General features: G+C 50.6%; 1 protein-coding gene across 7 annotated transcripts in view; it reads left to right on the top strand.

The window, feature by feature from the left end:
* Nucleotides 1–15054, top strand: part of DOCK3 (dedicator of cytokinesis 3) — a 347773-nt gene that overhangs the window by 253836 nt on the left and 78883 nt on the right. For all 7 annotated transcript variants that reach the window (XM_057487070.1, XM_057487065.1, XM_057487062.1 and 4 more), the window contains exons 13-14: nucleotides 4330–4418; nucleotides 7535–7660. In XM_057487070.1, coding sequence (XP_057343053.1) covers nucleotides 4330–4418; nucleotides 7535–7660 — 215 coding nt within the window. The remainder of the gene's footprint in view (nucleotides 1–4329; nucleotides 4419–7534; nucleotides 7661–15054) is intronic.

The raw sequence follows: 15054 nt of genomic DNA, 5'->3' as shown, positions 1-15054 counted from the left end.
ATGCATCATAGTAGTCATCCTAGGGAAAACCCCCACAGTCCCCTGCTACCCAAAAAGACACTTGACAGGGTCCCCGTCTACGCCAGTTACTTAGCAATGTCAGCTTGGTAAACTGAGAATAGCATGCCGTTCGTTGCATGTGGAGGGCCGAATGGGTATCATCATTCGTCCTGAGAGCAGAGTTAAGTGGCGGTAGATAAAAATGGGTATACAGTGTAGAGCAGCCTAGATGTAAATTTACACTCTGTTTATGTATGTAAGTAGTACAGAGACATGTTACCTTTATTAGGAACAGAACTTAAATGTGAGATCGTGGCTTAGATCTGGGAGCCACGTGGACTTCTGTATTCGTTTTCTGTGGCTGCTGTAACAAACAACCATGAATTTGGTGGTTTATAACAACAGAAATTTATTCTCACAATCTGGAGGCCAGAAGTCTGAAATCAAGATTCTAGCAGGCCCATGCTCCTTCTGGAGACTAGGGGAAAACCTGTTCTTTGCCTCTTCCAGCTTCTGGTGGCCGTCTGCATGCCTTGATTTGGGGCTGTGTCACTCCAGTCTATTTTCCTGTGGCTACATTGCCGCCTCCTCTTCTGTATCTCCAGTCTTAAATCTCTCTTTGTCCTTCTTTAAGCACGTTCACCATTGAGATGAGGTGCACCCAAATAATGCAGGATTATCTTCTCATCTCAAGATCCTTATTTAACTACATCTGCAAAGACATTTTTCCAAATAAAACGACATTCACATGTTCCAGGGATTCGAATGTAGACAGATCTTTTTATGGTCAGCCCACTACAGCTTGTAATTGACATGAACCCTGACTTAGAAAGACTTTTAAAGCCTGACTCTGCAAAGATCATATGCCCTGTGCAAACAGGGTGGTCCCAAAAGAGGAAAGAGACATTACCGAGGCGCTCATGCCCAAGTCTTCCTAGGTGCTCTGGCCAAAGCAGTCACTCCTGGTCCCATGAAAGTGAGCAAAGGGGCAGCAGCAGTCCTCACAGAAGCCCTCCCACCACCTGGAAAGTACAGGAGCAAGCACAAGTGTCCCTGCAAAGCACTGCGACTTTAACATATATGCTGTTTGTCTTTGTGAATTAGTCTATTGAGAAAAAGATATATTCGCTGTAAAATAAGAAATGTCTTAAATTTATCGTAAATGAAAAGGCAATCTCATGGCCATCCAGAATGAATCAGATTGGTTGATTTGTGTCAGCTTGGTCTTAGAGACTGCTCCATTTTTTAGAAGTGTGTGGTATTTTTCTTCATCCTTCTCAATGCGTCTCTCTTGCCCTGTAGGGAAGGGCTGTGTGAACCAGTGGTCAGCATCAGTAGTGTCCTAAACCTGTGGGTCGTTGCCTCTTTTCTAGATTATTAGGACTTTGAACCAAAATAAAGAGCAGAATAAAGCATACCCTAAGAGAAAGAATTTTAATATGGAGTACTGGCACTAAATTAAGGTTCACATCAGGGCTGAACAGCTGCAGTTTGGTCAGGGTAGACAAAGGGAGTGCTGCCCAGTGTCGGACGGGCATCCTGACACCTGTGCGGGGCAAGCTCTCCCAGCCCAGGGCTGCAGCCTCTCCTCCCCCACCCCTGCCCACCCTGCTCTGGGGACCAGGCAGGCCTGTATTTAGTCCAGCTCCATCTCACTCCCCTCAATAAAATGAGCATGGTAATACTAACCTTACAGGATTATGAGAATTAAGTGAAGTAAAATATGGGAAAAGACCCCAGCCATTACTTGCCTGTGGTAGGCACCCTTCCTTCTAAAGATGAAACTTAAAGGTCTTTCAGATAACCCTTGATGCTTGTCCAGCTTGGGGAAATGAGAAGGAAGGTGGGTGGGTCACACAGACACGGACAGGAGACGATCGAGAAGGCTGGGGAAGACGCGGGCGCTGACGTGGGCCCCCGCACATGAGGGATGGAGTCCTCGGCGCTCTCTGCTGAGCACCTGCACACCTGCCCTGCTGTTTCTGCACGCTCGGGGGTCCCTCGTAGAGACCAAAGCCTGTCAGCCCTCTGCTGCCTGCCAGAGCAGAGCTGGGCGGCGTGGCTGAAGTGCGCATGTCCACCTGCACGCAGACCTTGCTGGCCTTGCGGGCGGGATGAGCTGCCCACAGTTCTGAATCATGCTCTGAATATTCATTTGATTCACGTGACCTAATCATGCTTCGTTTAATCACAACTCATTTGATTGTTTAATAAATGCTTCCATATGTAAATCTTCCTCTCAAAATATCCTAATGATTGGTTAAAATATCTGAGACACCACAGTTGGTTGTAGATGATTTGAGCAGCTCTTCTTGGCATTCTGGAAGGGGAGATATTGGAAAGGTGACTCCAATATCACTGGTCCAGAAGAGGGACGGTAACGGCTGAACCAAGGCCGTGAGGAGGAGAGGTCAGATGCGAAAGATCTCAAGATACCAGCCTCTGTGGGGCCTGGGAGCAGCCTGGAGGGTTCTGGTTTAGTGAGCTAGCGGGCTCCGCTCCGGGAGAGACACGTCCAGGAAGGATGAAAGCTGTCCCGTGGCCTCACGGGGCAGGCTTTAGGGGTAAGTGGGCTGCAGACCCTGCTCTGAGGCATGGCAGCTCCATCGTGAGTGCTGGTGAGATCACCTGGGAAGGCCTGTAGGGTGAGAAGGAAGGGGGCTGGAGGCCAGCAGTGAGCAAGGGCTGTGTGGACATAGGGCGGCAGGGACTCACGGGCAGGTGTCTGCCTCTGAACCGTGTGTGCCAGGAAGGTGAGGTGGTGCAGGTCCCTGCTGATGTGATTGGCAAGCGCCAGCAGCCCGCCACCCTGGGGCCGAGCGCTTCACTGCAGATATACTGACGTGGCGCATGTGTCTGAGGTCGGACTTAATTTTCAGGACTCTTGTTTTGGAGTAAGAGGGAAGATATGATTTTTACGACAAATTATAGTCCGATTTCTGCTTAAAAAGTAACTACTGATTTTGTAAACCTGGAGAGTGACAACTGACAGCAAGACAAGCCTCACCAGCCGGCACGTGTCTGATGTATCCAGACAGGCCTCCTGGCAGGCAGGCGGCTGGCGTGTGGCTGCTGCACCTCTCGCCCCACTTCCAGATGACTTGGTACATCACCAGTGGTTGTCTTAAAGAACACTCTGCCCCTTCCTTTGTTTGCAAGGGATTCTGCAAGCAGGAAGTTTTCCTCACAGCTCTGGGCTGTGAGACCCTCATCTTTGACGTCAAATTCTTTGCAGCATTGCTGAATAAGAGAGGTTTATTTATCCCCACTAAGAATTCCAAAGAGGCACTGACTGAATAACAAAATTAAGCTAGTGACCAACCTCCTTTATCTCTGAACGGCCTCTATACAAACCCTTTTATTTAGGAACTTGTTGTATTTCACAGCTGAGTGGCTCGCATTCTTCCTGGGGTCTCCTTGTGGAGGTGGCTGTGCTGCGCTGCAGACCCTGAGTGCCTGTGAACAGACCTTGTGGGTTCCCCTTGTGCCTGGGTCCTGTTGGTGTGATGGGGTCCATACCACCTTACCCAGCAGGAAGGGGTGGGGCCAGGTCATGGGATGCTGGTGTCACATGGAGCCTTCAGGAGGTGGCCCTAATCCCATCCCAGTTGTTTCATAGAGGTGTCTGCACCAGGATGCAGAACCCTTGGTCTCTGTCCCTAGACTGCTCCCGGTGCTCTCTCCAAGTCGCCCTTTGGAGGGGAGGTCTCCCAAATGTCAGAGGTCAGCAGGTGCTCTGTGCTCCTCCTTTCTCTCTTATCCCAGTCCTCAAGTTCCTGGAAGGAGCTCTGTTCTTATTAGGCACCAAGCCTTCTCTGCTGGCCCCTTCTTCCCCTTGACCACAGGATTTCTCAGTGAACCAACCCACTGCTCTCCCCAGCTTTTCTCCCTTGCTTGGTCTGCCTGAAATGGAATGGCAGGCACATATGCACACACCTGAGTTTAGCAGGATTTCCCCTGGGCCCACTGTGACAGCTGAGTGACAGGGTAAAGCCAGGCAGGCATGGCAGTTCCTAAACAGAGTACAGAGGGACTGTTTTCTCTAGTGTGTAAGAGACTCGAAAAGATAAAACTCGTCATGTGGGAGAGGGCTGCTTCAGAGAATAAGATACTTTGCTACTTAAACAGTATTTGTAGTGATGCATTTTAGAGTTTCTACTCCCCTCAGGTGTGAATCTTCAGTGGGCCTTAACAGAAAATGAGCCTTGTCTAATTGAGTAAAACTTACTCTTTTTTTTGAGGCTTCCCTTCAAACTCAGCGTGGCACATCGGAGCATCAGCCCAGATACTACATCGCATGAGACCCTCACACCTGTCCTTCTGTTGCAGGTGCAACAGCGAGAGCGAGTGGGCCCAGATCCACGAGAACATCATCCGCAAGTCCAGCGCCAAGTACTCTGCCCCCAGTGCCAGTCACGGTAACAGGCGCCTCCAGCCAGAAAGCCATGGGCTATGTTTGTGCATTTGCAGTTGCCGATCACGCACACCCCAGCCAATGCGTGCTGATCTGTTGCCATATGTCAAGTTCAATTCCCTGCAGATACTGGTTCTCCTGCCAGGGCACTTCATGCTCTTTCTTTCTGTGATAATTCGAGACCTTCCCCGTTTGCTTCTGACCAAAACACGTTGTCTTCTTTCTGTGATGACTCCACGTGCTTTGATCAGTCACCCGAGTCCCAGTTCACATCCAGAGTGAGCAGGAACATTGCCGGTTGTCCCGTTATGGAGCCTGAGTTTTCCTGAACAGATTACAGGAACCCCAATGCCCCCCCCGGCCAAATGTTAATATCACTACTTTCTCTGCTCCCGTTCAGCGTTAACATTTCCAAGGAAGCCTGACGCTAATGAGCGCCAATGATTTTCTGCCAACAGCAGCCTTTTGGGAGCTAGAATGGAAAGTCCTTTTTTTTTCAAAGCAGCTTTCATCTTAGCTCAGCTCCTTTTCCTTTTCCCTCCTTTTCTTTTAAAACTCTCTTTAATTTCTATCTGTATCTCGGTAAAATTCTATACATTAGAAAGATTGTGTTTTCTAATTGAACATGAATTGCTTGACTAAATTAGAGGCACTATTTAAAAGCCTCTGACCTTTTGTATACCCTTGAAGACAGCTATCAAATTTACATGCAACCATGCTTCTCCTGACAGTTTTACTTGTAAATTATTTCATCACTCTTTTATATAACCATTGTTTTTTGACTTTCATAAGTTGGCCTTGAATGACAGTATAAAGCTACTGCAAGGCCTGGCAGTTCCCCAAGTTGTTGAGAACTTTTTTTCCCTCCATTAGGGTCAGTAGGTACCCAGCTGGTGGGTCCTCAGGGCAGCTGCACATTTGAGACCCTCAGCATGGGGCCCTCAGGGCCTCTCTCATTGGTTTTGAGTGGCTGTTTCCCCTTCTGTGTGTACCAGGGTGCCAAGGAGCTCCATGCAGCGTGCTTGGGTGGGGAGAGAGTCTATATTTCTCATGAAAAATTAGGCTGTAACAAGAGACAGATAGTCTTGTTTTTAAAATAGAGAAGAGTTGCTCACAGTTTGGAAAAGCACCATTCAAATCAATATTTACAGTGTTCTTTGCTTCATTTACCTACTTGATTTATAAAGAGCAGCCCTTGGCTACACGTTTTGGGGACATGATTTGATTAAAATATGGAGAATGTTTTAAAAGAGAGATGGTGGTGACAGTGCATTGAAAGAAACCACTGAAGGAGCAGTTCCCCACCCAACCCCTCCCCAGGGTGACGTGCTGGACTGTGTCTCAGCCCCGGGGGGTGGGGGAGGGGGCGTTGAGTGGCTGGGCCGCCTGCAGCCCAGGGTCACAGATGTTGGCCATTCATCGGTGGGGGCACCACAGACTTCAGAGAGCAGAATAAGAGCACACCCTTTGTTTTTTTCCCTTTGCCCTCCAGCCACCAGCTCAAATTCTGGGAACTTTCCTTCCTCAGCTGTCTGCCCCAAGCTAGGCCATCTCTTAGGTCAGTGGATTCCTGTTCACCCAGAGAGTGAGATTTGATACCCGGAGGATGAGATTGAAAAATGCCACAAATCAGTGAGCTGAGTTAATACTAGGGGAGGGGCGAGGGGCTCCCACACTGCCCTCTGCAGAGGCCACTGCCGTCTGAGTTCTGCCCCCAACCCTTCCAGGGTCACGAACTGATTATAACTGAGTCCACTAAGTGATTAGGCTGTAACTAAATTGCTTTAGGTTGATCAAAACTCCAAACACTGACTGTCTAAGCAGAATGCTGACTAGAATACCGTATGTCTGCTTTTCAAGCCATTGGGACCTGGTGTTCAGGGCACCTGGGACATCATATTTGTAACCCCTGGGCTTCTTGGGGAGCATGACGTGGGCTGAGGCAATGAGATCATCCTGAGGTGCTGTTCTGGCTGCGGTAGATACTGTTTCCTCCCCCAGCTGAGCTGCACCAGCACACTTCCTGGCTACTGGGACACTTGGACCTTCTAGATGCCGTGTCTTTGACTCCTCCAACCTGTGTGTTTGCCACGTCTTCATCCCCAGCCCCTTTCCATTCCCAAGCCATTCTTGTTCTGCAGCACCACTTGTCAGTGTCTCCATGCCAGCACTGCTCTTCTGATTGTCCTACTCACCATAGTGTCGCCCCTTATTTCTGCACATCCATCTTCTGCTCGGGGCCCAGGTTTCTAGATGACAAGGTTGCCACCTGCTAAACCCTAGAGTAGCACCTATATCCACCACTCTGTTACCAGCTGATTCATCCACAGCCCTTCCTGACTTCCCATGGCCTTTTAGCCAGTGGCTGCAGGATGGCAGAGGGGGTGGTGTCCAGGATGCTCCTACTTTGTGCAAAACCCTAGGGTACAAGCCAGAAGCCAGTGCACCTGAGGGGACCTGATGGACTCCCTCTAGTCCTGAATGGAACCCCTGGGATCATGGAGAGGGTCTGAAACTGTCAGAGTTGGAGGCAAGGTTGGTTAGGCCCATGAGCACCCCTTCTCTTCCCTGGGGTTCAGTGGTGGCCTGCAGGGAGAACATGCTGTCTGTTCCACTGCCCTCATCACAAGCTACTGCAGGGCTGAACCAGAATGGGCTCCCCATGCTGTGGCATGCCCCAGCACAAAACATGCTGCCTGGCTCTCTCGTTTCCAGCTGGTGGGACACCCTGCTCCAGTGCCGTCTTTGCCACCCTTATTCTAGTCCCCACTGTTTCTGTAGCCCTCTCTGGGCCCCTCTATGCAGAGCCTGCGCAGTGAGCCCCCTGTTCAGTATGTCAGGGCCCAGCCAGGCTTCAGGCTTGATGTTGCAGAACAGAGAGGAAGGCAGCTCAGTCAGCCTCCATCAGTGCTCTGGGGGTTATGGAGGTCATCTTGACTTGAATTCCTTTAGCTTTCTAGAATGTTTCTTCAGAAAAACATACACCTTCTGCATCAAAATTTTTCTCAAGAAAATTGCTGACCTTGGCCCATTCTCTGAAGAAATGTGGCTGTCTTTTCTTAGGCTGCAGTCCAGGGTGGAAGTGTGGTTCTGAGTAAGAAAATACTTTTGTCTTTGCAGGTCTTATCATTTCTCTGCAGCTCCTTCGTGGAGACATGGAGCAGATTAGGAGAGAAAACCCCATGATATTTAATAGGGGATTGGCGATTACGAGAAAATTGGGATTTCCTGATGTCATCATGCCAGGTAGGCGGAACTCGGGGGTCCGGGCTGGGAGAAGGGTGAGCAGGAGGAGCGCAGGGCTCATCTGCCGAGCAGGTGCGAGCGTGACACGGAGGAGGCCTGCCGCCCCAAGAAGCCTCGGGTCCCAGTACGGGTTGCTGACTGCAGGTGGCAGCCCAGGGTCTCTTTGTTTCTTCTTGGCTTTTGTGCTTGTCCAGAAGTGCCCACGTCACATTCCCTAGGGCATATGACAGCCCAGGAGGCAGGCTGTTGTCTCCCCCGTGGCTGGATGGCAGGAACCAATGTGGAGCCCTCATGGAGATGCCTTTTGCACTCTTTTCTTCCATTATATTTCTTAGAAGAACTGGCTCACAAGATCTTCCTCTTTAAGGGAAGGAATATACCAAAGTATATGCCTGCAATACCAATGAATCTCACTTCATGTAGGCATGGCAGGTACTTTTTAATGGCTTAGGCAGATGGCATAGGATGGGCACTGGGAATAGCACCACCTGGCCAGGTCTCAGGACTTGTCTCACTGTCCTCATCTTAAGGCTGCTGGAGAGCTGGCAGGAGGAGCTGGGACAAGTGCCACCCCAGCAGATCACCCCAAGCTCACACTTCCCAGCCAGGCTGCTGCAGGCAAAGCTGGAGAGGCAGATAGAAACAGGCCTTAGGGCCGAGGGGAGCGCGGGGACTGAGGGAAGGGCAGAGGCAGCTCGTCTGCTAACTGGAGAAGATACGAACAAGGACCGGGAAACGGAGCAGGCCAATAGCTGGTGGTCCGCTTGGAGAACGGGAGGAGTGGGCCTCCCCTTTCCGTGGAGTTCTAATGTTCCACCAAAAGCCTGTTTGCTCTTGTTTAGAAGGGCCAGGCCGGACTAGACGGGACTGATGGTGACCACTGCACATGTCCCCTGCTCAGAGTTCTTTCTGCTGCTGTGAATCCTCCTGTTGAAATACTGGCCAGCATGTTCCCAAAGGGAACGTGGCTGAGCCCAGAGAAGGCCCACATGGTGGACTCCGCTGCCTGCCGGCCTCCCACACTGTTCCCAGTCTTGTCTCCTGCCACTTCTTTCCCATGGTAGCGGCTGTGGGTGCAGGGCAAGCTGCTGTGAACACCCTTAGCTTCTGCTCACGCACACAGGAGGGGCCACTCAGCCAGTTCCATGTTTATTTTTAAAAGCCAAGGAGACGTCACTCTTCTGGAAGGCCTCCTCTGACTGCTGTGGAGGTGGCATCTCTCCCAGCCTGTCCCCAGCCCTCTGTGACCCTGCTTATAAGGAGAAAAGGAGCCCAGGCACTACCCCTGGCTTCTAGGCCAAGTGTCATCAAAGAACGAATAGTTAGCTGTCAGAATTGCTGTGGTGACCTTCCTTTAGTACATGTATCTGGGCTCGTGAGCTGGAGTCATGTATTCTAAGAGGTGGACTTAAAAGTCCTTCCTTTCTTTTAATAACTTGTTTGTCTAAGATACAGACATTTCCTTCCTCTTAGCCTTCACACACTCACAGAGGTAAAACCAAGTCAGCAGAGGCTAGAAAGGAATAAGCTTCCATTAGAATGTTTTTAAGGAAACTTTGATTTCAAGAGTTACATCATCCAGACTTTATCTTCGGGAAGCGATCTTTCTGTGGAGCACTCCACGTCTCTGTGTGTCATGGCACACGGGCTCATAAAGGCCTCTGGGTGTGCGGACCTGGAGGTCAGCGGCCTCGGGCACTGTGAGGCAGGCTGAGGTGAGGGGCTGCAGCAGAGGGATCATTGTATGACTTTCCCCAGGTGCCAAGATGTTGGCAGTCCTGGGAGGTCCTGGCAAGGGCCCCACGCACTCTTCCTGGGTCGTCTGTCCCTGAGGGCTGAGTGCTGGAGCCGCAAGTAAGGCTGGCCCCCGGGCAGGAGCCGTCCTTAGCCTGCCCATAGTCTGTCTCCGCCTCTACCTTTCCTCCCCCTGAGGAAGAGCTGCTTGCATAGACAGCCGCTCCAGGGTTGTGACTAACAACTGAAAGTCCCCTTAATGCATCCCAAGGTACCATCGCAGGGGTTGTTGTTCCTGGGCCATGTCACAGGGCTGGCCTGCAAGCCCACTGGAGCAGCAGGAAGGGTGCACAGGAGGACTGCACATGACTGTCAGCTTGCCTGGGGAGGCCGTGGCGTGTGGCCAGAGTGCCTGTCCACCTGTGGCTGGTCCAGCCCTCACCCGTGGCACGTGGTCCCCAGGCTGCATGGTCTCCACCCTCACAGTGCTGGTGTCACCAGGTAAAGAAGTTGCAGCTTCTTCCTGACACGAGGGCCTATGGGAAGTGACCAAGGAAATAAATTATGTCAGTAGCTGTGAGCATATCAACACTTAAGTCTGAAAAGTCAGAGAAAATGAAAAAATTGGAATTATTCATAAACTGTGATCCTTATTTTAAAACTACCCAGCCTTTGGCGGAAACTACCAGGCACCGTCTGGAGACGTCTTTTTGTCAGGGTGGCCCAGTAGGTCCTTGTTGGAGCCTGTTGACAGAACTCACAGCTCTGAGTTACGGAGTTCAGCCAGGCTCTCGCCACACCAGTGTCCAGCACACCTTTTTGGAAAAGGCCCCTCTGATGGTGTCCGCTTGCTTTCGTGGGTGGGAGCACACACAGCACAGGGCTGCTCGGTGCCACAGCTGAGGCCCCGGCTACACAGCCACCCAGCTCTGCCTGCCACCTGCAACCTGCAGTGGTGAGCTGGGGAGAATGCCGCTGCTGGAGCTACAGTCCCCGAGGAGGCACGCCAACCAGGGAACGCCCTTGTGGGTTGTGTGAGAACAACAGATGGGGGGTGTCAGCCTGACTTTGAAAACCTGGCACATACAGCCACTTGCTGGTCGGTCACCATGTTGCTGGGGGCTGTGCTCCTCACCTCCAAACTCATTTCTGCTCGGTGGAAAGCTGATAAGCGTACAGCACACCCCACTCCTGTCCCAGGCTGCTCAGGGAGGTGGCAGGAGGGGCTGGAGCAGGGCAGTATGCAGTTGAGCGAGGGGAGGGGAGTTTTGTTGCCAAGGACTGCTCGCTGGGACTAGCCAGAGTGAGCCTTTAAGGAAATTGCCCGGCAAAATCTCCAGACAAGAAGGAACTGTTTAAAGCCTCTTGCCCAGGAGGGGGCTGTACCCTTGTCCAGACCACTTCTAAGCCAGCAGAGATAGGCCACCACGTCCCTCTCTGACTCTTAGCTTTCCTGGAAGGCCTGTTCCCTGGAGACAGTAGAAATTCAAAGCTCTGGCATGGCTCCGTGGGAAGTATAACATTTTAACTTGTTTTGTAAGCCTGGAATTCTCAAGGTCATCATTTCCCGTGGGTAAACTGGGCCAGGTTTCCTGTTAGTTACATGGCCCTCTGTCCTGTCAGAATGAATCTGCCCAGATTTAGGCTGTTCCAGCTGATGATTCCGTTTCCCTAAATCAGTAGTTGTCTAATTATAGTACGTGTCAGAATTACCTGCAGGACTTGGAAACGCACGGGCACTGGGCCCATCCCGAGACTGATACCGCAGGACCGTAGGATGGGGCCTGATCCTGGCGGCTTACGTTCCTCGGGGTCCTTCAGGCATGGTGGTGCTGCTGGTTTGGGACCGCCTCTGGGAACCACGTCCTAGAGCGCACTCTGCCGTAGGGTGCTTCATCCCTGTGCGTCAGACCTGGCTGAGCCCTGCACCTCTCTGGGCTGCCCTGAACATGCCTGGCAGAAGGCAGCTATGCAGGCCTGGCATCCCCCAGGGGACCCTCTGACTCTTGCCCTCGTGCTCAGAAATACACTCTGTCCTGTGCTTTGGTCCCTGATAAAAAGTGCATGTTCCATCACCTACCTGCGATGATGTTGTTCTCTCGTCCTGTTTGTCTTAACTGTTCTTGTTTCTTTCTGTGCTGCCCCCTCATTCTCGCCCCTTTCTTTCTGGTGCAGAGATGAAGACAGTTGGGTGTAAGTTCCTGCTTTTGTGCATCCTGTCTGCCTTCTGCCTGCTTTGTTTCCATCTTCATTTGTTTCATGGAATGCTGCGATGCTGGGGTGGGGTGTCACGTACATTGTCAATCCATCAGCCTCACCTTTTGGGGTGACTGACAAGACAGGCTAGAAGACACAGCCTAGAAGACTGTGTATTGGGTATTCATTAAGATCTGAGGAAGCTAAGGACATTTTTGGAATGTTTAGAAAACCTTAGCAAGCTCTAGGTGTAAGCTACAGGCAGAGAGTTTTATGAGAGATCGGCTACTTCCATTGAAGAGGAAATGACTGGTGCTTATCCCAAGCCACAAAGAATCAGAAAGGCAGAAAGCTTCTCTTTTCAGCTCTGCCAGAGGCATGATTTGGAAAGTATCCTGAGGGGCGCGGTGAGAGTGCTCCCCACAGGGAGGTCGTAGGCCTGTGGTCGGTCTGAACGTCAGATGAAGCTTTGGCACATCTCTCAGGGGTGGTCTAGGAAGGGTCACACCTGGTCCCACAACAGGCTACAAGATCATCACATCCCTAACCCGAGAGGGATAACCATACACAGTGTGCCACACGGTGCCCAGTCCTGTCATCCTGGGCAGAGAATATCCCCGACCTTGTAACAGTAGAAACCGGTACAAGTGTGGTACTGGAGACATGATTGGAAAAATAAGCCATCTTCCCAGTTACCCTAAGACTTCCTTCCAGAGTTGTCGTCATCCTCTGGTTTTGTTTTTGTCAGTGGTCTCGGCCACAGATACTACAAAATAGAACATATTGGTCATGTGCCTAAAACTGTCCAAGTTGAATGGTTGTTAATGTTGCCACGTTTCCGTGGTGCTGTGAGGAGACTTCATGCCTCTTCTGCTGAGAGAATTCGTGCCATCCCAAGCAGGCAGCAGCGTCTGCTGGGAGAGCTAGTTCTGGTTTTACATGGTCTTAAGGGAAAGAAGGTATTAGCCACAGAAGCCCCTCCTAATCCTATCTAGAAGTAGACAAGGTGTAATAATATAGTATTGAACATACTATCCTTAAACCCAAAGCCTCCTAATATATGGTGGGAATGATTTGTACAGAAGGAACAGGTGTGATAAAGGACCCAAACAAGACTGAGTGCCCGAGCCCATGCTGGCTGTCCTGGACCGTTTCTCCTGGGATGGAGTCACACAGGCTGGGGCCTTGTGGCCCCTGACCTCCAAGGAAAGATGAAGCATCTGGCAAGAGATTCCCGTGCTAAGAGATACTCTGGTGCCTGAGCTGAACCTCAGAGAGTCTGAGCCCTCTGCGAGTCTGCTCTCAGAAGAAACCAAACACAGGGGCCCCGACCCTCCGGAGACATAGTGGGAGGCAGGCCTCAGATGGTCAGACTGGCCCCTGGGGTGGGGATGTCTCCACCACTGCCAGGTGCAGTTCTCTCACAGTGCCCCTGGCTCCCGAAGACCTCTGGTAGCTGAGCAGCACTGTTTCCCTAGACCTCCACTCCGGGAGGCTCTGGCCAGTCTCTGATGACTGAGGGTCTCAGGTTCATTACTTCTTCCCAGCAGCTGTTTCTTTAGCCTTATAGGAACCTGGGTGTTTGATGTGTAGTTGCAGTGACACTGTTCTTGACATACACACTCCAAGCCACAGGCCAAACCCAGCAAGCAGCCTGTTTTTGGACTACCAGCTAAGAATGCTTTTTTTACATTTTAAAGGGCTTGTTAAAACACAGAACATGTTACTTATGTGAGACTTACGTGACCCACAAAGCCTAGAAGTTTGCCAACCTCTGCGTACTCTTAAGTCCCTAGTTTCCCAACATGCATCTGTTCCCACAGTTGACATCGGCTATCAGGAAACTGTGAGGGGGACAAAGATGATTTATTTGGAGGCCCTCTTCCCAGGACAACATCATGCATTCATCTTTCCATTCAGGAAACTGTTGCATGTCAAGGAAGCACTGGGTACTCAGATGCTTCTAGATGGTCTTCTGGCCTCGGAAAGCAGAGGACACCTATCAAAGGGAGGCAGGGCTACCCTCAACTACACCTGCTCCCACACCCCTTGGAAAAGCCCCCTCACACCCAGCTGGACTTCACCAGGGTTTCCCAGCACACCCCCACATGTCAAACTCTGAACACCATCAGAATAACCTGGTGTTATTTTAAAAATGTATTTACACAAGACCCCCTGCCATCTCAAAGGATGGAGGCAAGAAACCCAGTTCCAAGAAGCCCCCTAGGTGATTCACATACAGCCAACCTGGCAGTGGCCAGCAAACTACCCCAGAAACCCCTGCTCAGGCCTCTCTTTCATCCTCACTGCACTGTGTCTGTCCTCGTCTCTCTCCTGGTCATATTTCTTGGCAGTTGGTACTCAAGTTTATAGGAGCCTCCTGGAAACAGTGCCGTAACGCAAAGGCGAAATTCTCCTGGTAAGCTTTGTGAACACGCAGCACATGACAGGGACAGTGAGGGCAGGGCACCTTGGGAGGCTCCCTGCAGGGCAGGCCTGAGCCGTTAGATCCCTGGAGCCCTGAACCTGTGCTTCCCCTTAGGTTTTTCTCCCAGTTCCAGAAGAGTTAGGGGAGAGCTCAGTATAAATGACCCCTCAAGAATTTCTGAGAACGCCCAGTGATGTTCGCTCTTACAAAGTGCCGTCTCATAATTGAGGCTGTAACTTGCAAAAGTGTAGTCCATGAGGCAGCCCAGACCTACTCTGGCATGCGCAGTCTGTGCAGGTCTGTCTAGCAAGGGCGGCTGAAGAACAGATGAAATCAGGCAGCGTCAGTCTGAGGCACAGAGGGTCTGTAGCACAGAGAGTACTGTTCCTTGTATGGATGGATTTGCTCTGCGAGGTGGTCACCAGAGGCATTCTGTTGCAAACTAGGGATTTCTAGCTCAATCCTTCCATTTGAAGTTAGCATTTTGGTTTAAAATGCCTTGGGGGAGCTGCCCAGGCATTTTATAAACCCAGCATGACCAAATTCTGTCTGTATCAGCCTCTAAGACCATGCCCAGTCTGTACTGTGATTCTGTATCGTATATTGCTAGGAAAAGTTTGAAATGCTTCATTTGAAGGACATGTTTGTTGTACCATGGTTAATTTTTGTATAGAGCCACAGAAATAAAAAATGTTTATACAAACTAGAATACTACTGCTGAGAACCAACACCTGCCTTTAAGAATGGATTACCTTGAGAATAACTCCCAGAGAGCACTGGTTTAAGCCAGGGTAGTGTTTAAACAAAGTACCTATCCTTTAGAGTAGACATTAAAATTAAATACTTAAGGGCATTTAAAAGCAAATGTTTAACCAAAAGGCTCTTATCAGAAGAGGGTCCTGAGATGTCTGTTTGACTTGTTAAAAGTTTAAGGTGTAACCAGCTCTGGTTTATCCCATAATAGTAAAGTTCCCAGTTAATTATGAGTTTCACTTTCAGGACTGATGTTATTCAGGGTCCGTCCTGCAGTAGCAAA

The sequence above is a fragment of the Manis pentadactyla genome, chromosome 1 (assembly GCF_030020395.1).
Source record: "Manis pentadactyla isolate mManPen7 chromosome 1, mManPen7.hap1, whole genome shotgun sequence".
Taxonomy (NCBI): Eukaryota; Metazoa; Chordata; class Mammalia; order Pholidota; family Manidae; genus Manis; species Manis pentadactyla.
This window is presented reverse-complemented; position numbering and strand designations above follow the sequence as displayed.